Below are 25,154 nucleotides of genomic sequence, written 5' to 3' on the forward strand. Positions count from 1 at the left end.
TAGTTTTGTGCAGTGATTTTTTTTTTTGAGAGTATTATGTTTGGTGTCTTAAGTTTACTTCTCTATTTTTGCACTGGAGCTACAAACCTAATGTAGTTAAAGAATTTATACTGCTGAAGTTAAAACTCAAACCACCTCCAATGTCATGCAGACATGTCAGTGCAGTTTAGGACACAGTATCTATAAAATGTATAAAAATGAACATAAGTAAGTTGAAGTTATGCAGATGACAAAGTTCTAACTTGAAACTATGGAATTACCTACTATTTTCCTATAATATTAATTTAAAAGTGAGATAATCATAAAAGTCATAGTTTGATGTATTTGCTGAAAATATTTGGTTGGATGTAGCCTCAGAATTAAAGAAACAAGCAATTAAACCTTTAAGTTTAACCAGTTAAGGTTGTGAGTTCAAATCCCAGGACTGTCAATTCAATTCAATTCAATTCAGTTTTATTTGTATTGCGCGTTTAACAATGAACATTGTCACAAAGCAGCTTTACTGAAATACATAAATTCAGCATAAAAAGTTTAAATTTATAAATTTTTCCCTAATGAGCAAGCCGTGTCGCCCCGACAGTGGCAAGGAAAATCTCCGAGGTGACATGAGAAAGAAACCTTGAGAAGAACCAGACTCAACTGGGAACTCCTCCTCATCTGGGTGACGACTGCCAGAGAGCCACTATTTTGTCATTTTTGATAAATCATCTGCAAAATTATGCATATGCAAATACACAAGAACTCATTTTCTCAAACAAATCATTATGATCTGAGAATAACTCTAGAAAAGGCTTTTGTCAGTTTAGAAGCTGACAGTAAGAGCAACACAGCTAAGTGATTAATATTGGGTTTAAAGTCCCATTTCAACATTTCTTTCACCATTTCCAAACACTGGTCGAGCTTAGGCAAAGCTTTTCTAAGCTCCACTCACATCCATCACTCATAACTTTAATAAAAACTATGCACTCACACTTCATATATAAGCAACATGGTTTAACAATCCTGATTCTTCCAGCTTTCACTATTGTGTATTGTCGCAGTCACAAGGATATTAATCAAGTGCTTACTAGTTCTCAGATCAGCAAGTTCAGTTAAGTAACATTATAATCTATCATGCTGTCTTCTTTTCCATTATGCTGGATGTTTAATATAACACTCAAGTTGCGTATCATAAAAACATTCCCTGGTATGCTCATGCAAAAATACTTCTTAGTTTTGTGTTTGTTGTACAGTAGAACTCCTGGATAGCAACCAGAAATAGACAAAAATAAGCAGTATTTTATATATGACAGATATTTAATCAACATTAATAAAGACCCTCAAATATACACAATAAATAAAAAGAAAGAAACAGAACAAAAAATAGTTATTCAAGAATCACCATGGTGATGTGACAAAAAATAACCGTCTCTTAGGTATCTTCTTCTTGTGATGTCTTTCACCTCTCTACCTCTGATACACAAGTTTTACAGAATGAATCAGCCACAGCTACATGTGATAGGTTTGGCACGTTTACAGCTGTTCAGACATACAGTGTTCAGACGACTCCTCTCTGGTCTTCGTGGGAGTTCTGGTGGAACACAAAGGTCACAGCTTTGTCCCAGGAGGCCTGAAGCACCGTGTCCTTCAGCCCTTTTTTATCTGCACAATGATGCCAGCACGACAGATTGCTGGTGCAGTCTGAATCGCCGGGAGGGGGACGAACCTGACGCCCGTTTACGCAGCGCTGACATCGAAACCTGGAGAGAGAAAGAGAGAACATTTTTTAATGCACAATATTCCACTAAAGAATTACCACTGAAATTATGGGATTTCCTTTGTCAAGGAAACAACTAGTAATCATCTCAATCCTAAAACTGCAACAGCTTCCAGTGCTTTAAATCTGTTGCATGCTTTTATGATCATAACAGTAATAAATAATAAACATGCCATTTGGATTATTACAAAAAAATGCATCGGATCAAGTCTGAATAAAAAGCTATTTAAAGTGTATTGTTTTGTTCACACACTTTGTGTATGTGTACCTGTCATGTGTGTCACTGAGTGTGCACTCGTTGAGAGTGAACAGCTCCTTCAGCTCCTCCAGAGAAAAATGTCTCTCTACGTCCTGCTCCTCATCCACTACACAGCTGCTCAGAGCCTTCTTATGAGCCTGCCTCTGCAGGATCTTCTCCTCTATGGTCCCCGTCTACACACACACACACACACACACACACACACACACACACACACACACACACACACACACACACACACACACACACACACAGAGCCACAGACAGAGATACATGCACAGAGATAGGCAGGAACAGACACAAACAATCAATAAATGCAAAACATCAACACTACTAAACATACTTAGAGATGCAAGATTATAATGTACTACTGCACAGTTGAATGCTAGAATCTGATTGGTCAGAAGGTGTGCATTATTTTCGTATAGCAGCACAGCTTGGAAAATAGTTCTGGCTGTAACAAACGACCGGTTAATATTCTATTACTTTATTGTTTCTATAGCAACAGCTCACACACAGGGACTTGCATGACACTCAACATAATCTAAGACTGATAAACAGATTAAAAAAATGTGTTGTCTAACAAAGCAAAACCTATAATTGTTGATGTGGTGACTTTTTTTTGTTAGGAGACATTTATTTAATATTTTTGGAAGGAGTCTCGGTTGTAAGTGCTTTGTAACTGTCACAGTGCGAAGTTTATCAGTACAGGAAAGTCTTCAAGCCAGATGAGTTTACGCTTTCTCTGTAAAATGACAAGCTGCATTTTTTGAGATGAGAGACAAGTGACAGTGAGTGAGTGAGTGAATGAGAGAAAGGGGGGGGATAGATAGAGAAGAGCGAGGCTGGTGAGGGAATGACTGAACAAGAACTAATTTGTCTCTCAGACATTCCCCAACACTAAATCTAACTATAAACCATGAAAATGTGCAAAGTGTCATACATTAATAAGTGAAATAGTATTGTATTGTAAGCGGAGGCAAATTGCTGTGGTATAAGTGGAATAACACTCCAGACTGTGTTGTTATACAAAAGAATATACTTTCACTTATGTGCTGCATCATTTTTAACCTATTTATAATGACTCAGTCAACAAAGAGGGACAACTTTGTATTTCTGCTTGATGAATATACTCACAGAGAGCAATCTGTAGATGTAGCACGTTTTTCTCTGGCCGTCACGCCACACTCTTGCCATCGCCTGTTCGTCATTGGCTGGATTCCAATCCGGGTCAAACATTACCAACCGATTTGCCCCAATAAGGTTCAGGCCGCAGCCGCCGGCCTTGCTGCTCAACATGAAGATGAAATCTGGGCTCTAGAAAAAGAGGCGGCGATCAGAAAAATGGCTTATAAAAAGTACTAGCACTTACTTTAGCCTGCAGGTTTAGCAGTGTCTATGTGAATAAGCAATTGTCTGTGTTTAGTTGTGGATCTTTTTTGCTACTAGGATTCTGCACTTACTTCAGGTAACCTGATAAACCTGATAAACCTACAGCACAACACTGTCAGCTCCGTTACAAACAGCTCTATATTCTGCTTCTGTGGATAATCCCACACGAATATCCTAAAACTCCCTCAAACAGTTTATGCCCATGACTCACTCTTGCTTCAATGGATAATCTCACCTGGATACTATGGATTTGTAGCTTCTAAGAGCTGCTGCTGAAATCATAAAAACTGTGCTGTGCTATTCTGTGATTAGTGATCAATATCGAAATCGACATCTGGATTCTACTTTATCAGCTTTCTCTGGATAAACGTGTCTGCCGAAAAATTAATATAAATTTAAATCTTTAACTGGAGGGGAAAAGAAGTTAGGACTTACAGAAGGACTGTTAAATCTTTCAACAATCTTGGCTCTCTTCTTTATAGACATTGTTCCATCCAGTCTCACATACAGGTATCTAATTTAAAAATAAAACAAATCGACAGTGGATTAGCTAGACAGTTAAACCACATACGTTGTAGCAGCATATGTGAAACATCAGGAATAACAATGTGGAACATTACTCACTGCACATAAAATGACTTTTTATACAGAACTTGCAGAAATAAAATCCAATCATTACAGTATAAAGAACAGCATGTGGATTGTTCATCATATTGCTCATCTGTTATTTAATCTAATCATAGCTAAATAAATATATATATTTTTTAATTATGTATAAGTAATGTTCAATACATTTGCTAAAAAAGTACATGTAACTAAAAAAAAATGTATTAAATAGCTATGTGTATTTGTTAATGAACGACAACTTGGTATTATCAAAAAAAAAATTTAAATCTAAAAGGTGGCACGGGTGCTGAAGATGAATGAAAGTTTCTGTGACAAATTTTTATTAAAGAAAAAAAATAAATGAACATATTTTAGTCAAATATTACTATTTATTTCCTAAATGTAAAAAAGCATTACTGCAAATATGTACATATAAACATGAATAATTTATGGAGAAATCTAAATTTTCACTATGATACTGGTATTAGTATCATTATCATTATACACTTCACCTATAAGAGTCTTATTACACTTTCACTTACTAATCAAAACTTGAAAGTTGTGATTAAATTGTGTGGATGTGGCTTTCTCACTTGCGAGCACGACACAGCTTCTCAAACAGGTCCAGCGTCTGTGTGTAGTTGGACACCAGCACCACTTTATCGCTGGTTGTCGTCCGTGTCATGGCCAGAATGTAGTCGAGCACCAGCATCTTCCCTGAAACCAAAGAGTAAGAACATCATGATCATTTAACATTCAAATGCAATCTACAACACAGACACACACACACTTGTATACACATAAAACACACAGCTGACCTGAAAGGTGCGGTTCGACAGCTTTAGTGGAGTAACCCGGTGGGAAGAGGTCCACTGCACCAGCAAAGCCCTCGTCCCCCTCCACACACTTCTCATAGATCAGTGAGGGGTCTGAACAAACAAGGAAATAATGTTTTTTTTACTTGGCAGTGCTGATAATTACTTTAATTCAGCATGTACATTGTTATCATCATGGAAACAAATGATCTTCACTACCATTATTCATTTATCTAAGTTTAGACACCAGTGAGTTACTCTAAATCAACAAACAGACAATCATGAATTACAGACACTTTAAAAAAAAATCTTTGTTGTTCTTGTTACTTTTCACCACTCATTTCTATATTTATTAGTTCATTTCAGTAAAAGAAACAAGAAAATAAATCTATCCCATAGGTGATGTAAGTAAGAGAAAAAAGAATGTTTATGTCCCTGTCTGTAAGTCTTTCTCAGTCTCTGGGGAAGAGTTGTTGTGTGAAGCAGAAGAAGCAGAAGTGTTCACACTCACGGTTACACAGCTTTTTGAGTGAGGTGATAGAGGACAGTGAGGATACGCTGATCTTGCCCTGCTGCAGACTCTCTAATGGCTTTGCCTGCTTCAGGAACAGCTTGTAGAGTTCTTTCTGCAGAGGAGTCAGCCTGCACAGCACAGTGACACACGCACACAGACACACATACACATTAATAATACGACTGCTTCTACTACTACTACTACTACTACTACTACTAACAATAATAATGATAAGAATTTGCATTTTTTGGAGCATTAAACTAAAAGGTCACTGCACTACTTTTCTAGTAGAGGACTAACAGACAGGATCTGATCTTAAAATTCAATTTGTAACACATAATTCATACATACTGCATATAAGCATACAGTGCATTTAAATGATAGTGTCACAATCAAAACAGAAAATAATATCTGCATCATATTTCACTAAATTTTTATTTTTTACTGGTTTGACCACCCTTTTTGTGTTCTACACATACACACAAAATATAAATACATCACTTTGTCACCCAAACACACACAGTGGCGATCAGCTTATTGTTTTCTATTTCTCATGTGACTATTCCGTTTGGAATTGTTGTAGAATACAAACAAACGCTTTACCTGCAGCAAACTACTTGCTCAACCTTCACGGGAAGATACTTAGATAGAATGTCTGAGGTCCTCCTGATCAGACACCTGCAGAGACAAAAAGACATGATCAATAAACGTGTAGTGCTGGAAAAGGTCAAGTCTGTTCCATCCACTTGTAAATTGAGGTGTGTACCAGAACTAGGATCACATGAAACACTGGGGCAGGGGGGTGTTTCACTCTCCTGCAGACGGGTGTGTGGTCATGAATTAAGATACATATAGCCGGTGCGACCACTGCTTAATTACTAGCAGTTTCTTACATTTTTTAAAAATATAATAAAAGACTACACCCTTGATTTCACTCTAGGGCTGTAGGACTCGAGTCTGGTATTGAGATGTTTTTATTGGCATTTGTACTCAGACTTGTCTTAGTCTTGGGCAGTTGCCTCACAAAATATGGTCATGGTTCTGACTGAGAGTTTGCAAAAATAATGTTTTTTTTTTTTCATATGAACAAAGTTTGACAAGAAGTAATTCCTTCTCCCAGAAACCTAAACATAGGTGCGATCCAAGATCTAAGCCAACTACTTAAAGTTAAGGTTTGGCCTTGAAAAGTATTTTTTCTGTCTCAATCAGTCTCAGTTTCATTTGGATTTGATCTTCAAGTTAAATCAAAGGTTCAAGTTAAATCATTTATACACTTGCAATATTTACTGCTGCAGGAAGCAAATCTTTTTGTGTTTTCCCCTTTCCTTTCCCACTTAAACTGGCTCTTGAACAGGAATAAAATTTGTCAAATGAATCGACAAATTCTATTCCCGTTCAGTTTGACAGGAATGTTGCAGCTGACATCAACTGATCTGTTTCCTATATGCATTAAAAAGAAATACTCTCTTACCTGTTTACTTAAATGTTTATATTTTAAGAAATTAGACCAAATTAGACATTTACTACAAACACAAATAGCAGGAATAGTGGAAGAATGCAGTGAGTGTGTGAGAGGGGGAGTGGTCAGAATCCATGCTAATAACACCACAAACTACGAGTCACTGCACACACCACCTTTGTTTGTTACATGTACAGTGTATTTATTTACTCAGTTTAGAATAGAAAGACATTATTGTGATTAAAAATCATTTTTGCCTTGTAGCTCACCTGTTAACGATGCTGATGAGCTCTTTTAGCTTCTCCTCCCCGACAGCACGCTCTTTATCACTAGCATCTGCATCACGGCCCTTCAGGATGGGAATCTCAAAGCGCTTTTTAAATTCCTGAGCTGTGCCTACAAGAACATGTGACAGTATTAGGAGAAGTTTAAAGATGGATGAAGGACCAGACAAGGAAATGACTAGCAAAATATTTTACTGTCTGAGAGTTTGGCCACTGTAATTTAACCTCCAACAGATACACTTGTTGGCTGCTACAGACTGGTAGATATTATAATTCCACAGTGCAACTGACACAGATAAAGCATGTTTTATAAAGTTCTGTTTATTAAAAATACACACATTCATTATATATTCATTATATGACTACACACTGCTGGGAACAAGATTTCCCTTTTAACTGTAATTATGGGGTCCCAAGCGTGTTCCAACATGACAATGCCCCTGTGCACAAAGCAAGGTCTATAAAGACATGGTTTGCTAAGGTCGGTGTGGAAGAATTCGAGTGGCCTGCACAGAGCCCTGGCCTTAAACCTACTGTACACCTTTGGGATGAACTGGAATGCTGACTGTGCACCAGGTCTCCTCACCTAACATCAATGCCTGACCTCATTAATGCTCTTGTGGCTGAATGGGCAGAAATTCCTACAGCCATTCTCCATATTCTAGTGTGAAGCCTTTCTAAAAGAGGGGAGGTTGTTATAACAGGAAAGGGGGGCTAGGTCTGGAATGGGATGTTCAACAAGCACATATGGCTGTGATTGGACAGGTGTCCACAAAGTATGTATTCCATTAAAAATATGCAGACTTCACATGTCTCAGAGGAAAAACATTAGTCTTCTCTTTCCAGGGTTATATCTCTTTTATAACAAATTGAGAGACTACATTTCAAGAAATTTGTGTGTGCACACATCACTCTTAGTTTAGAGTGGCACAGATATGAGTTTTGTTACTGACATCCTCCTCAACTGTTCACACCGGATAATCTGAGGTGACTAAATTGTGGTGATACACTTAGGAAATAGACAATTACTCACTGCAGATTTACTGTGTTTATATCATCCAAACTTACACACTGTATGTTTTTCAGCCACATACCAAGGATGCCTGCGTTGACAAAGTGCACCAGACTGAAGTATTCAAGCAGATCGTTCTGAATGGGAGTGCCGGAAATCAGGACTCTGCGCTGGGCGTTCATCACATTCAGAGCCTGGTACGTCTGATTGTCCGAGTTTTTCAGCCTGTGACCCTGAGAAAACACGAATGACACCTGAATCCCTGACATTAGCCAAACTGCCTAATTGCTGCTATGCTCACCAATATTGCAGTTGTTTAATTAATTTAGGAAGGCAAAGATTGCCACCACAACTAACATACAAATAGTACAGCCATAATACATGCAGGGCAGACATTTCATACCTCATCACAAATGACCAATCCAACTTTGCCTTTGTGCAGAACTTCAGCGTGCAGACGGAACGTTTCATATGAAATAATCAGAATGGGAGTGGGAACTCTCAGACCTTGCTGGGAAATGAAGTTCACTGAAATACAAAAAAATTACATTAATTACAGCAGTGTGAGGTTTTCCAAACATCTTTGAATATGACTATTTTTACCAATAGATGTAAATAATACCATGCGTAAACAACCACAAGACTTAAAATACTTAACATTTAAGACAGTTAGATATGCAACTCTCTTAAGTGCAGAGCAGACAGTCTCTGAAACCATGTGCATGTTGCAGCTGCAGTAGAACTCTCAACAATTTGAATTTTCAGAAGTATTGCTGATAAATGAAATGATACAAATATCTTTTTTTTTTTTACCAAGCTTCCGGTCTATTTCTTCCTTGGAGCCACCGTCAATAGCCACAGGCTGCACACGTCCTCCAAGCCACTTAGCGACTTCATTGTACCAGTTTCTGACAAGGCTGGATGGGGAGACCACAATGGCCTTATCAATCTCAGGTTTGAGATCAGGACTCTGCCTGAGGAGAGTCCACATGAGCGTGATGCACTGCAGTGTCTTCCCCAGTCCCATCTCGTCAGCCATGATGCAGCCATAGGAGTCAGGGATGCGCCGCCCTGTCACACACTCCCACAGAAACTTCACACCCTGAAAACAGCACAACACGTTGATTGATTGTAGATCTACCAATCTACAGACAAACTACATGAAAAATGATGGCTCTCTTATTCTGTGGGGGGCATTTTTTGGGCAGTGTTTGGGTCCACTTAAAAGCTCTGTTTTGTGACAAAACAAAGTTATATTAAAGTGTTTGACCAATATCAAGGATTAAAATATGAATGCGCAGCAAATTGATTATATTAAGCACTTATTAAGAATGAACCTCGTGTTTACTGCCTGCAGCTATTTATATAGAAAGACAGTTTGTAATAATTGTGACAGGTGTACCTGTATCACATGATTCCTGTTCCTTAAATAAAGTTTACTGAGTAACAGTAACATCCAAATAACTGACCTCATAGTCAACTACAGACTCTTAAAATACTGGTGTGTTGTGTGTTTCAAAAACAGCAAAACAAGACATCATGCTAGATATAGTGTGTCATCTTATCACATCATACGTGTGTATCATACGTGTGATACACAGCATATGTGTATTGTGATTTCATATTCTGGCCATTTCAGACAACTTGAAGTCTTTCAGAATAAGAATATGCAAATATTTATACAAATATAGCTTTTGTGTTACACACAGTGTCTTTTAGGTTGTATTATGTTAGCTAAATATCGGAAACAATTCTATTGATCTACGTACACAGATATGGCTGTTAATACAGCAGGTTTAAATCTGAACAGAAATAAAATCTTAGCTATTAGAGAGACATTGGTAAATGCAGACCTCAGTTAGGGTGACAGTATTTTGAAGCATTCATAAGAACTCACCTCTCTTTGATGGGGTCGAAGAACTTTACCAAGCACCGGATCCACCACAACGTGCACAGGCAGCTTGTCCCTGCAGGATGATGAGTGTTCAATAAACACACAAATGAGAGTTGAAGGATATATGTTTTATATAAATAAATATGAAGGCTTCATCAAGACAGAACTGTTAGATGACTGGTGACTGACTTGTCTGTTTTGATGAGGTCATGAGCCCCCAAAGCTGGCGGCTCATAAAGAACCAGAGCCCCGTCTTCAAAAGGGTCATGGAGAGCCTTTCTAACACCTGACCTCTTCAAGCCCAGAGCCCGCACACCCAACGGACCTGAAGTGAGAGAATATAAAAATACACGTATATTCAATGAACATGAAATTATTCTATGTTAGAGACAACCAGTAGGACAAATTTTACAAACATTTCCAGCTTAGGGGGCTATTCCCTTTTTTAACTGGTACTTGTTTATGAGCAATAACCGTTTCAATAATCGTGTTATGGTCACCTGTTATTAACCTTCAATCTTTCTGTGATAGGTATTTTACATCATAGCTAAAATACATTTGTACCAATAAACCTTCAACTGAACTAAGAGAGAGAGAGAGAGAGAATTGTACTTTAAATGCACAGTATTAGGGATTGCTATGCATGCCATGTAGCACAGTTAGAGATACACTATATGGCCAAAAGTACAGTATGTGGACACCTGACCATCATTCCCATATGAGCATGGCCGTGGGGATTTGCCCATTCAGCTACAAGAGCATTAGTGAGGTCAGGCACTGACAGTGCGTCAGGAGGCCTTGGGTGCAGTTGGCGTTCCAGTTCGTCCCAAAAGGTGTTCAGTGGGTTTGAGGTCAGGGCTCTGTGCAGGACACTCCACTTCTTCCACTGCAACCTTGACAAACCTTGTCTTTATGGAGCTCGCTTTGTGCATAGGGGCATTGTCATGCTGGAACAGGTTTTGGGCCTCTTAGTTACTGAGAAGGGAAATTGTAAAGCTACAATATACAAAGACATCCTATACAATTGCTTTCAACTTTGTGGCAACAGTTTGGGGAAGAACCACATATGGGTGTGATGGGCAGCTTTCCACATACCATATAATGTAGAAATGCACATACTGCACATGGCTACCTGTGTAATTAGGGATGGGAACCTTGAATGGTCTTGAAAGGATACTTCGAATAAAAGCCTCCTATAAAAAAAGAGACAGAAAAAAGTGGTCACATTTTTTCACTTTTGTACGCAATAGGTGACAAGAAATACAGACACAAGTTCAAATAAATGGAGGAGGCCCAAAGGTTCTTTCAATTAAACTTCTTCAGTGTAGAAGTCCAGGACATGCCCCTGCTATAGTAAATTCCACATTTCAAATTTTACTTAAGACCTGTCTCTAAAAATGTCAAACTCCATAATGATTTACTCACAAAATTGGAAAAGTTTTGTGCTGCCTTACATGCTCGTTGCTGTCCACACACAGAGGCCGGTCTGTGAGCTGGGTCAGAGGCTTCCTGTATGGAGATATGTAGCTTTCTCTGCAGTCTTTCTTCCTTTTGCTTGTCTGTAAGAGTATATTTAATAAAATATGCTTAATAGCAAATAAGCCACCAAATAATATTTATCCAACTTAAATTCAACCCTGCTTCAAACATGTAGCGTGACCACACGACTGGACATGTAGCACATATATACTGTATGTGTGTGGTACAAAATCCAGTAAATTTTATGACATACAGTGGGGTCCAAAAGTCTGAGACCACTAGTGAAAATGCTTCTGTTTGGTATTCTTTTTCAATTTAACACAAAGGTTTTCATTACAAATCATAATATCAGCAACAACTTGAGTGAAAAGTAGAATCTTAGAAATATTTACATAAATTTCAGAGTTTTAGTATTTGTTATCTCCCCTTTTTACTTTAATGACAGTGTGCACTCAAGCTGGCATAGACTCCACAAGTTTGTGTAAAACCGATGATCCATATTAGATTAAATCCATCAGCAAGTTGTCTGAACACATGCTTCAATTGAAGGGATAAGAATCACTGAAAATCTGACCTTTTGCACAAAGGAGTTAACATGGTCAATATCACAAATATGCTTTAATTTAAATAGTGACCTAGAAACTGTGCAACATCTTGAATACTGAATAGTCAGGATGTTGCACATTTCCTTTTTTTGTTTTAGAATTTTCAAAATTCTAAAACTTTCTGTTTACTTTTAATTTTAAAAAATCCCAGATTTTCAATGTGGTATTTTCTTTTCTGTCATAACCTAGGAAAAGTTGTTCATGCTTTCATTTACTCTTGTCTTGATTATTGCAATGTCTTGTATGTTGGGATGAGCCAGTCATCTGCAACTTGTTCAAAATGCTGCAGCTCGGCTACTTTCAGGTGCAAAGAAGGGGTTATTTCAGCCCAGTTTCAGTTCCCTTCATGCTCTAGCAGTTTCTTTAAGGTCTAAGTATGAGGGTTAATTGTTTGTTTTTAAATCCCTAAATGGATTGAACCTGTCTTACATTTCAGAAATGCTATGAATACATCCTGCTTTTAGACCCTTACAGTCTGAAGCAGGGTGTTAAATGCTAGAAAAGAGGTGGACCACCAAATGACCTTTGAACCTCAGCTACTGACAAAATGTGCTAATGTTTCATTCTTCATTCAAGACAGAAATTTGGCACTGTAACCATGTCTCTTTCCTGCGAATTTAGGTTTCACAGCAGTCGGGGAGACTTATGTTATTTTTATTTTTACAAACTAATAATGTCCCACCCCCCAGTTCAATATTATGGGATATTCTGTGCATGACTATACTGTGTGTATACTGTATACAAGGGAAAAGACAATCTGGGATTCAGGCTTTGAGTGTTTGGTTAGTAAATCAGTGGAGTAAAGTATCAGGTCATATTTACTGACAACAAACTATTCACCTTTTATTGACACACAAAAATGGAGCTTCAGCTAAATTCCAAACGGCTGATTATTGGAGATGTAGTTTACTAACTTTATAGTGTGTAGTCATTACTATTTCTCTATATATTGCATTAATATATGGAGAAATATGCTTAGGGATCTTACTACTTACAATTTCAGCATCCCAGTCTTCATCTTCATCATCATCCTCAGATGAATCGACTCTCTGCTTTCTCTTGGCGAGCTGACTGGGCGCAAAGCTTCTCCTCTAAAGCAATACGGCATTTCACTGAAAGTAGCTATGTCATGCCAGCTATTAATCTATGCATTAAATGTGTTTACTTACCATTCTGACTTAGAGACGCGGGTGAATTTGGTCTAATGAGCGCAGTGAGCTGGAGAACAGCTCACCCTGATTCAGTTGCTATAGCAGACAGTGCTAGCAAGCTAATTACTAATGCTAAAAGAACCGCCAAGTATTAGGATTAGAGTTACGGAGTGCCATTGTTAACGGAAATATAACGTCTTTAATCTATATGCCAAGTAAATACATCCAGCTAGATTCCTAATTGAATTGCCTACATGAATTAACAAGTTTTGCAAAGCAATAGGCTTTGAGGTCCATGATTTGTTATTAAATATCCCGCGTCCACACCGGTGACGCAAATGTACGGGAAACGAAAAGCACCAAACTCTCAGAAGGCGTTGCAGAAAATGCGTTTAGTCGGTCCTGGGTTAAGTAGCAGGGCCGTAACCACCACAGACACTGAGGGGACACGTCTCCCCCCAGTAATCACATAAGGCCAGAGTGTCCTCCCAATATTTGATATTTTTGATGCCTACTCTGCTGCACCTCATTATGCACCCTTATCTATGTTGTTAGGATGACAAAAAGTTTAAAAAAGTTACATATTTAGGGCCCTCTGCCTCGGCGGTCTGAGATGGCCAATCAGGTGAGAGAAGGCGGGGCTTTACTGTTGACAGAAGCCGCGCGCGACGCTTCAGTTGTAGCGGTGAAAGAGCGCGAGATTGGATGTAAGCTAAGTAGCTAAAGTTTAATATTTGGCAACTGTTTCACGATAGAAACGTTAAACGACCGACAGTAATATGCAGAGCTGCAAACATTTACGTGATTCATGTAATGTAATGCGTTATTGTCACGAGAACGGAGCCGTTTTCAGCATCATATTAGACGTAAGGTTAAGAATGAATGTGTATATATTGTGGATACACACTGACCTTACTGTAGATATTGTGGTCCTAAATGTAAAGGTGTTGCATTGTGTTATAATTACACAGAGAACCAAAAAGTGAAACCCCCCGCCCCCCGTCTCCAGGGCCATCATCAGAAGGCACTTCGTGATGAGGACTGAAAATTTACTGCAACATAAATGTGGTTAAAAAATACAAAAAACAATACACGAGGTGTTTATCATTGCGTTTATAAACATCTCCAAACTATACAAAAATGGTTAGAGGCTCGGAACCCGAAGGTTGTGGGTTCGAGTCTCAGGCCGGCAGGGATTGTAGGTGGGGGGAGTGAATGACCAGCGCTCTCTCCCACCCTCAATACCACGACTGAGGTGAGACCCTTGAGCAAGGCACCAAACCCCCAACTGCTCCCCGGGTGCTGCAGCAAAAAAAAAAATTCCGAGTATGGGTCACCATACTTGGCCACAAGTCACTTCACTTCACTTCACTACACATGTGCTTTCACCACTAGTCCAACAGATGGCGCTGTAGCTTTACACATCATTGCAATCAGTTTGCCAGTGGGTGTATGTATACTGTAACATACTGTAACATGAAGTTACTGATTCATTAAGTTGCCTAATGATTCAAAATGTAACATCTACATCTGAAATCTGATTAGATGCACATGGGAAAGGAAGTGTGGTCTTAAGAGCTCTTCTTAATCACTTGTTATGTGGCATAAAGTAAACATAAAGCAAAGCTTGTGTTAAGAAACAAATCATAAAGGCCACACTAAATGAACTGGGTGTTAACAAAATAAAGCTCAAAGACTGCATATTACTGTAAAGGGCACAGGTTTGCTCAGCCTGTAACACTACCGTGAAAGACCATAATCACATGATCAGCTCCGTCTGCGTGATTAGTACAGTTTACGCTTTGCTCTGCTGACTGTTCTCACACACACACACACACACACACAATGCCTCACAAGGCTTAAGGCCTAAAGGGAGGAACAATTGTCTTATCTCATCAGCCATTTTAAAAACAAGCTAATCAGAGGCTGATGGTGATGTGGTAAGTGAACAAAACTAGGTGTATGTGTTAGTTTACAGAGACGTGCAGAATGCAGCATGAGCTTCTTGCTTCATAGGCAGCTTTCACTTAACTTCAGTTGCTTGCTCTTAATGAAAAGAAATCTGCACATCCTTTTTATCTGCTACAGAGTACAGATCCTTTACACAGAAGGGACATCACAACAAATTTCCACAAAGTGCCTCCCCAAGGCCCTTAGGTGAAGGGTGCTTTCAGGGGGTCAGAAATAAGATGTAGTTACTCACTAAGTAATCAGTGTTATATGTAAATGGATACCACCTGGACATATATCCATAGCTGGACAGATTGAATATTGCAGTAATATTAAATTAACACCTTTCATTTCTGCTCTTCTCCCTTATAAGCAAACCACACAGCCATTTTCTCTAGTACAAAACCTTTATTCCTTTACAGGAGAGATGTACAAAAATAGAGTCTACGTGATGCTTTACAGTGAAATTGAAGACACAGTTGAATAATATTAATAATAATAATAATAATAATAATAATAATAATGGCTTTGCATATTGAACTGAGTTTTGATGTGTTACAATATAAATTATATTACATCATTTATCCATGTATGGATAAATTGATTGTTTTGCATTGTGGTGCTTAAAACCTGATGAGAACACATTGTTCCTTTCCTTAACTGTGTCAGTAATAATGTTTTTTTTTTTTTTTTTTTTTTTTTAATATTTACAATCCTTAAGGAAACATATGAGTAGTAAATTCAACAACAGTCAGCTGATAAATTATAAGCATCTAATAATTATGGGAACAAACATACGAATACAATGATAAATAGATAAGTTATGTCTAATAAACCTTTCCCTTAAATAAAGCAGGGGATGCATAGCATCCAGTGGGGAAGAGGTGGCCATCATTCAGACCGTTCTGACGCAAAGACAACAATCAGCTGTACACAGAACAGTCCAAAAATAACTAACATGTCAAATACAGCGTCCTTTGCAGGTTCACAGGATCCAGACTCACCAAAAGTATTTTTCCTTATCAGAGCAAATGAGATTTCCCCCAAAACATGACAAGTATCAAAATGGACTTCACTTTCTGTGTTCAGTTAAGGAAAAAGTTTGAAAAATTGTGTACATTTTCTTTTTAGACCAATTCATTCCTTTAAAATGAGAGGGAGTAATGCAGAAAGCAACACAAATTCTAACCTTCAGCATGCAAAAAAAAAAAAAAAGCTCACACAAATCAAAGAAATGGATGATTGGGTTTCTTTTCTTTTCATGGACCTCATATACATTTATGCTTTATGTTGTAATACTGTTTTTAAACATCCTTGTTTTAAAAAGGGCATCGAATTGCAATAAAAGATAGATGGAAATCAGACTCAATTTCTTTAGCAGGTTCATATAATTTATATTTTGTAATAGTAATAATATTAATAATAACTAATAACTAAGCCACTCTTTGTTCAGTATTATTACAATTTAATTCAAAGCTACATTCATCTTCTTTAGAATGGAATTAAAAAAAGGTTTTCCTGCTCAAACATCTACCCTCATCTGTTCGGCTAACATCATTTGCATATTGAACTTTGAAGCAAATTGAACTTTGCTGAACTTTTGTGGCTGAACTGTATCACAACCATCATGCACCACACAGATCTGGCACATGCAAGTGGACACATACTGTAAGTTGAAACCTACAGTGATGTTGACTCCTCTTGGGTCACCTTACAAACTTCAATTGCACTACTGAAGCCATGGAACAGTTCACAACATAGTGACTAGGAGCAAGGCCAAATCGACAAGCGTGTGTTAAAAACAGTATTAAAATGCTGCCATATAACATTAGAGACAATGTTGCTTGGGTATCTGGGATGCATTTCTTATGTCGGAGTCATAAGTCTGAGTCTGTTTCCAGCACTGCATGGTTAGACCATCTTATCATACCAGTAGTTACCAATTCCCTTCATGTAAATACAATTGGTTTACACAGAAATAATGTGCCACAATATGGAAATAACATGAAGAGAAAGTGAGCATGGCCTGTATGAAAAGCAGTACTACCCTGCCTATTTGTCAGTGTGTGTTCCAATATGAAATGAACAGTGAACTTAAAATACTGATAATGAGCAGATACTGTTGAAATGAAATTGGATTTGCATTTAGCAATGTATTGTTACTGTCATGCTTTACACCATGAATTGGTTGATGACTGACCCCTCAATTTTACGACTGCACCGATCCAATACTGAGTATCACAACTGGACCAGTTTCAAAATATTGGACCGGTATTATATTTGGTTTGGCATATTTAAGGTCCAATAAATAAATGTGTGTGATGTTGACTGAATATTTTCCTTCTTTTAATGCTGTGTCAAGTACCTCAGCACAAATCAAGTGCCATGTTTTCACTGAGGTTCTGGAAACTAAAGAGTTTCATAACTGTCCTGAAAGAAAACTACACAGTTCCTGGACAAGTTCCTCTTCTACCATGAATAAGAGATCTGTGAATAATAGAAGTGACGCAAACTGTGCAACAATTATTAAACTTCAGCAAGAGCAAAAGCAAAAAGCAGATTTAAAAAAAAAAATCTCAGTAACTGATGGTCATTGTGTGAAGGAAAGACATCTAAAGGTCAAAAGAACAAAAACTCACCCAATTACGAATTTTATATCCACACTGGCATAATAAAAGTCCTATCTGAAGTTCTTTGAGTGAACTTTTGCCCACAGGCATGCAAACTAGACAAGCCATGTAATGCTTTATCTCAACATCTCACCTTCAGCTAAATGTAAGACTCAAATTCTGTATATAATGCCCACTGAATAATTTACCTGAACCTGAAGTCATAGTCCTCAAACCTTTGTATAAACAAGACATAAAAACAATGCATATCATAATTAGATCCCAAACTGTTATAATAACAAGAAAGCTGCGATTAAATAAAATGCAGTTGTTCTACAACAATGCAAAAAAGCCAATGAGGTAATAAGGTAAGGAAATAAGTATGTTAGTGGTGCTTCAAGAAGATAAATGTCATCAATCCACCGGAATCAGGACTGACCTTTTAAAAATCATTAAAAAAAAAATGCTCCCTATTGTAAAAGAGTTGCTAATGTAGCAATACGTGAGCCTATGCTGATGTGCATCCTGGGCCGAGGTGAAGGAGAGGCTGCATGTGTCTTCTATAGAGTGCAAGAAGCTGGACTCGGTACCTTTTCTAAGTGTAAACCACGCAGCAATATAACATGCTTTAGCATACATTGTGTTGCATACACTGGCATGGTAGAACTGTCTTCCAAGGTTCCTGACTTTGGACAAAATCTAATGTGTTCTTACTGGGTCAACATGTAGTACACTGTAATGTTCCAGGATAAAAAGGTTAGGCAATTATCACGATAAATATTTAATATCACGATGAATATTTAAAATCGGCACATGTCTAACGAATACTACAGACACCCAAGTGGCTGTTTGAGAACTTAATGACAGAGGCTGTTACTTTATGAAGGGAAGGTGACATGTAATATAATGTGTGTGTGTGTGTGTGTGTGTGTGTGTGTGTGGTGTCTTATCAGTTTTGTCCTTCCACAGTATAGACCCTCCTTCAAGGTTTGGCTACCAAGTTCCTGGCTCCTAGTGAGATTGTCCAAGGATCATTCTCTATGGTACTGTTAACAGTTTTTATCTCTTTTTTTATATGATGCTTTTCATATTGCATTCTCAGTTTGCTTTTCATGTGAATTAGTTCGGATTCCCTGCAGCATCAGATGAGCATCCTCTCCACTCTCTCTTACAGGAGAGCACTATAGCTTGCCCCTTTATTAATCTTCTCTGCCGCTATTCCACCCCATTCATGGCACAACAGCTGCAACATCTGCATCTGTCATGTTGCTCCTTATGGAACAACCAGCTGTGCTCTCCATCTGAGGTGCCAGAAGAGGTACAACCTCGACAAATTCTTGTCTTCGTCCATCCCGGAGTTTTCTGACTTTCTGACATTTTTACCAAGCTGCTCTCTCTCCTCCTCTCACCCCACGCAGCTGCAGTTGGCTGCTGAGAGCCACCGGATGGTTTGCCAGTTTGTCCGGGTGTCCATGAAAGACACTGCCTCAAAGCGTGTAGGCCTACAGCATGGATGAGTGCTCACATCACGGCCCAAGATGCTGCCGTTCTCAGTCAGAATTTTAAGCGCCATGTCATAGTTCCTCCGTGAGCTCGTGCACGTCCCCACACAGTACTTAAAGAGCACGATTTCGTCTGAATCATAGCCTAAGCCCAGGTCACGCACACGCATCTGTTTCTTCTCAAGGTGACAGTCCTGGTTGAGATTTTCTCGCTGCCGCTTTCGGTTCTTGCGTTCTTTGCGGGATTTTCGATAAGCAACAGAAATGTCTGCTAGAGAACGATGCCATCTGGCCCTGTATTCCTCTCCTTCCTCTGCCAAGGATGGATCTATATGTTGAGAAAGTGAAACACAAATGGTTTAACACACCAATTTTTTTTCTGAAATGTAAATGATTCTTAAAAATTCATCTTTAAAAAATATTATATTTTTTATATTGCCCTGAGCCTTTGTATTTCTGCTATACTGTTTTCCCTGTAGTGTACATAAGAGGTTGCAAACATGTAAAATCATTTTGTCATCCACCAACATGGGAAATAACAAAGAGCTTACAACACAAAAGAAACAAATGCTACTTGATGTGCACAAGCCACAGACAAAGTCATTGTTTTAAAATTGGAGGGGATTATATGGTTATATGAGTTTTATTTCCAAGGCAGGTGTCACAAAAAAGTTTTGCTGAAAAATGTGCACTACATAAGAATGCTTTTTTATTTCTGAAATAATTGTGTTACAATAAAACTGTAAAAACTGTGTTTTTCACACCATTCTCTGTAAACACTAGAGACTGTTGTACATGAAAATCCCAGGAGATCATCAGTTTCTGAAATACTCAAACCAGCCCATCTGGCACCAACAACCATGCCATGTCTTGAGATCACATCTTCCCCTCATTCTGATGTTTGATGTGCACATTAACTGAAGCACTTGACCTGTATCTGCATTATTTTATGTACTGCACTGCTGCCATATGATCGGCTCATTGGACAATTACATGTATGAGCAGGTATACAGGTGTTCCTATTAAAGTGCCCATTAATTGCACATTTTAAAGTATTTATTAAGTAAATACTTTGACTTATTCAATCACTCTGATGCACCTAGCAGCAACGATACAGTACTGTGCAAAACTATAATGTACCCTTTGTATATAAATATTAATTTTTACATGCCTATTTATGTAGTGTCAACAGAAAAAACAGACTTTCACACTTTTCTTTTTAAATTATTAATGGTCATAGAGATTTTTTTGTATTTTGTTAAGTAAAGGACTATATAAGTTCATAGAATATGTTACTGATAAAAAATATCATGAAGGCTATTTGTTTTTTGGTTCCTGCAGAGACAGAAGAAGTGTATCATGAAGCCTTGAACAGCCTACAAGCTAATCTCCTTTAAAAAAACAGCATGCCAGTGTACTTAAGAGAATGTATGTAGTTTTAAACACAAAGGGAAGTTGTAATTTGGTTTAATTTTATTAGTTGTTTTACTGTTCACTGTTCAATATAGTAATTTTTGCACAATGCGGTATGTAATTAGAAGAGTGAGGAATGTCTGGACCCCTGATGGGTCCTGGGATTTTAAAGCATTAATAATTGATGGATGAAAATGGTAAGACAACAACAAGGATACAACCAAGGAGAAATGGTGAGGGCAAATCGACACTGGCATATCTTTATCCATATAAATAATTTTATTGACCTTAAATGATCTGTACCATCACTTCACTCCATCTGCTTATATTTCAATGAATTTAAAACTTCCATTCTACTCTTTATTTTAATAAACAAAATATAGATATTCATAGACATTAAACCCCAGGAGCATTTCCTGAGCATTTGGGGCTCCTCGTGATGAGTTGAACATTATTTCTGTAATATATGTCATTGGAGAAATTGAGCTGAATCATTTTAATATTGATTGACTTTAAGGCATGAGCTCACTGTGTCCTTGCCCCTTGTTATAAAAAGGCATATAGTGTAGCATTTCGTGTCGTGACATTCAGAAAGCCTGCGAGTCATGCTTCCATAGCTGATGTGTGTGCACCTACAAGTAAAATCAGTGTGAAATTCCAGCACTTATCAGCTCTTTCACTGAGGATGACTACCATAATGTAAGATACAATAAACCCCTCTTCAAGCTGAGAATTCACATGCTTTGAGGACAAGCCGCATCACGCTTCAGAGCCTAATGACAGGAGGTTAAAACTTCAGTAGCTGAGGACAAAACAAAAATATGAAGCAGAATTCTCCCCAAGGCGGAAATCTGAGTAATTTGCTTTCCAGAGAGCAATTTGCTGTGTCAAAACCTGTCATAAGCAAATTCAAGTCATTCTATCTATTCTTTCTGAGAATACATTCTACAGCCAGATCTTGAAGAAAGGGAAAGTGTTTCCTGTCATACATTATGCAAACTGCTTATTACGTTTGGAATGCATGTACAATATCAACACTACATATAATACATATAATGTATAATATACAGTAAATTATGCTCAATGTTACATTAATCAGGCACTATTATTCAAAGCAACTTGGAAGTGAGGCAGAATAAATTCAAGCATACTGCTGACTAGTTGAGGGTTAAGAATTTCATTTAACTGCCTACATGATTAAATTCAGTTTTATGTCTATAGCACATTTAACAATAGTCATTTTCACAAAGCAGCTTTACAGAAATCTGGATATAGATTTAGATCTCTAATGAGCAAGCAGATGTGACTGTGGCAAGGGAAAACTCCCTGAAATGACATGAGGAGAAAAGCTGAAAGCAACCAGACTTAAAAGAAAGCCCACCCTCTTCTGACGGACAGTGGAACTATAAATCATTACAGTATAAAGGAGCAGAAGAGTAAAGGCTAATTGTGTTGAAATGTTCAATACGAGCATATTACGAATAAGCTCAGAACAGTCTTTATGTTTATAGTAACTTTATGTTTTTGGGAAGTGCAAACCTACCGAACATTAGGTAGACTATTTATTGAGTAATTAAAAATGTTAAACAAGGTTGCTAGCAAGCTAGTGAATGTTGCATAAGCTAGTTTAAATATTATTAAATATAATATTATTAGAGTATATACTCCTACATTTATTAGACACTGTTATCCAAATTGATTTATAAGCTAGAATAAAATATATATCAAGTATATAATCAAGTATTTATTAGGGGATCTTTCTCAAAGGCCTAGTGGCTCTCTGGTGGCCCTGGCAGTGTTTCTTACAGATCTAAATTAAGCCTGGTTGGAGGACCTGGAGTGGCTCAGGGACAGTGGCGTTGCAGTTTGAGAGATAGTGGTTTGGGAGTTTTTGTGTATTGAGTATCTCTTTTAAATATACAACTGAGAAAACTATCATAGTATGCACAGTACTTAACATCAAACAACTGGCAGGAAAGCAGAAGCTTTGACAGGTCAGTCAGGTTCTTCTCTCTCCTTGCTGCTTACTGTAACTGCTGCTCTGCTCTGCTGTCTCACCTTCCCTCTCCTTCTCTGTCTGCCTCACCCTCTGTCTGGCTCCCATCTCAAACTTCATTCATATCACACTCAATTTAGATACAAGGTGTGTTGTTTTCTTGCAACAGATTACTAAACAAAATGTAAAACATTTGGAAATGTGATGAAACATAGTTAGAACGCTTCTCCAAAGTACCCAGGAGAAATTTTCTTTGCTCAAAGGTTTCTCTTTGATATCTCGGGTGACATAATCCCGATTCCCATTTGTGTGTCCTTTAGTTATCTACTCTGTCACAAATATTTCTCCAAAAATTCCCTAGGAGAAAATGGAGGATTAAAGGAGTCAAAACAAATCCAGCTTGTTATTAGCAGGATAGATACAAGCCCCTCATCAGAGTGCAAACACTTTACCACTACAGCGCTTGGTAACTTACTGACTGATACTAAGACAAACATTTTTCTATTTATTGTTCACTGGTTAGTTTATAGAGTTTTTTTAAATGTTGCACAGGAACATACAGGTAAACCAATGTTAGAGCAAAAGTTAACAAACGTATTGTAATGTACATGTAATGTACATATTGGTGTACTGGATTAAAATGTGCTCACATAATAATAATAATATTAATAATAATAATAAGAGGAGGAGGAGGAGGAAGAAGAAGAAGAAGAAGAAGACGACTCAATGAGCATATTTTTCATACCCCTGATACTACATCTAAAAGTAAACTGATTAGTTTAATTGGCACCTTGTGTATTTCTCTTCAAGTATACTTACAAATGGTAGCATATCAAAAATGCTCTAGTGTACATTAGTGTTCATCAAATATACTTTGACATTACAGTATATCAAAAGTAAATTGCACATTTCTTCAAATAGGAAAAAATACTTGTAAGAAACCTGGTTAAGTAAATTTGGTAGTATATTTGCGTGAACTTCATTAACTTGGCAGCTCTGAGCACAATGTGTGACGTCTGAGATCTCTATTGAAACTCAAGAGGAGATATACAGTCTGTTAAATTACTGGGGTCTTTTGTCTCAGGAGACAGAAGACTTAAGCAGATGTCTCTTTTCTTTCCTTTTGTTATTATTACTGTCTAGAAGAAACTATTGAAATAATAAGTAGATGCCTATGGGTATAATCTGCTATCTGTGGGAAACACTGACTAAACTCGTAACATTGAGACCTTATTAAATGCATAGTACCTTATCCACACGGCTAGAACTACCTTTTCGTTGAGTCTTAAAATGGAAATGCCACAGAAAGGTCATAAGTAATGCCTATAAACATAAAACTAATCAACACTGACTTAGAACTAAAATTAGTGTACACTCACAAACATCTGGGCTTAGTCAGAAGAGAACACAATGTTACATTCATAACTTCTTATCATAATCTCATCATGTTTAAATGATTTAACATATTGGCTAACAGCACTGAACAAAACAAAAATGTCAACAGCCTCAAAGAACAAGATCCCTCTAAAAGATAACAATCATGCGGATCAAAACATGGGCTTGGTTACCTGGGACCATCTGGCCTTTTTGCAGGCTCTCGTAATGTAACATAACCCTTTGTAACCATGCTGAACTGGATTGAAGCACTGTGATTTCCACACAGACAAGCCAATTAAACATGTGGAATCACTACATTTATATTTAGCACTTTAGCAGATGTAGTTTCTCATAAGCTGCAGTCTTTACATATTTTGCTATTCAACCTTTGAGTGGCCTTACTGATACACAGTGTGTATATAGCTCTTTAGCCCTTTTTTCAGAAGCAATCCCATTGGTGTAGTTTCCACTGTAGAAAGGAAGGACATGTCCACACACATTCTATAATCCAGCTTTAAAAATCTGAGTACAAGATAATCAATTACATGTATATGGTAGAGCTGCAGAGGTGGAAAGTATCAATTAGTCTGTTTCTGTACTTAAATCAGTTTTATTTAAGTATCTGTACTTGAGTTTAAGTATGTGTGGTCCATTTTTTCTTTCACCTAATTCCTTTGGCTTTTACTTACATTTCAAGAGAAAAATCTCTACCTTCTACTCACTACATTTTCAAAGCTAATTCCGACCTAATTCCCATCGCTGTAATCTATCTGCTGCTATGTACACTTTGCATTTATCAAGGCAGTTGGTACTGTGACAGCTAGCTACTGGCATTCGTCTGGTTCGTATTATGAGAGTTATCATGTTAGCTACCATTTGAGAGATCAGGAATAAGGCTGCTGTTAGTTGGCCTTAGCTAATGTTTTCCCATATTCCTTGGTTCTTTGGTTGAAAGGGCAACTAATTTAGCATCAGTAACTAAAATATAATAAAAGTATTATAAATTATAAATATATAAATAAAAGTGTTTGATTTTAAGCAGACATTTATACTTTAACTTGAGCAAAGACTTTACCAGAGT

The 25,154-nt window shown here is 37.6% G+C and overlaps 2 protein-coding genes and 1 long non-coding RNA gene across 3 annotated transcripts in view; 1 reads left to right on the forward strand and 2 right to left on the reverse strand.

The window, feature by feature from the left end:
- Positions 1 to 436: 436 nt before the first annotated feature.
- Positions 437 to 13,710, reverse strand: rad54l (RAD54 like). The gene is made up of 18 exons (XM_034310370.2): positions 13,245 to 13,710; positions 13,071 to 13,166; positions 11,446 to 11,550; positions 11,124 to 11,184; positions 10,181 to 10,316; positions 9,995 to 10,064; positions 8,911 to 9,199; positions 8,501 to 8,625; positions 8,180 to 8,330; positions 7,071 to 7,197; positions 5,946 to 6,020; positions 5,340 to 5,470; positions 4,832 to 4,942; positions 4,607 to 4,730; positions 3,843 to 3,921; positions 3,153 to 3,332; positions 2,025 to 2,188; positions 437 to 1,739 (listed from the first exon to the last, which is right to left on the reverse strand). The coding sequence occupies exons 1-18, from the start codon at positions 13,245 to 13,247 to the stop codon at positions 1,538 to 1,540; spliced, it is 2,229 nt and encodes a 742-aa protein (XP_034166261.2). The 5' UTR covers positions 13,248 to 13,710; the 3' UTR covers positions 437 to 1,537.
- A 150-nt stretch (positions 13,711 to 13,860) lies between these two features.
- Positions 13,861 to 19,031, forward strand: LOC117599087 (uncharacterized). The gene is made up of 3 exons (XR_004579529.2): positions 13,861 to 13,933; positions 18,739 to 18,828; positions 18,960 to 19,031. It is a non-coding gene; the product is annotated as an uncharacterized LOC117599087 (long non-coding RNA).
- LOC113523777 (neurturin) overlaps positions 14,863 to 25,154 on the reverse strand; it is a 28,711-nt gene continuing 18,419 nt past the window's right edge. The window contains exon 4 of the mRNA XM_026909859.3: positions 14,863 to 19,615. Coding sequence (XP_026765660.1) covers positions 19,191 to 19,615 — 425 coding nt within the window. The 3' untranslated portion in view covers positions 14,863 to 19,190. The remainder of the gene's footprint in view (positions 19,616 to 25,154) is intronic.

The sequence above is a fragment of the Pangasianodon hypophthalmus genome, chromosome 2 (assembly GCF_027358585.1).
Source record: "Pangasianodon hypophthalmus isolate fPanHyp1 chromosome 2, fPanHyp1.pri, whole genome shotgun sequence".
Classification (NCBI taxonomy): Eukaryota; Metazoa; Chordata; class Actinopteri; order Siluriformes; family Pangasiidae; genus Pangasianodon; species Pangasianodon hypophthalmus.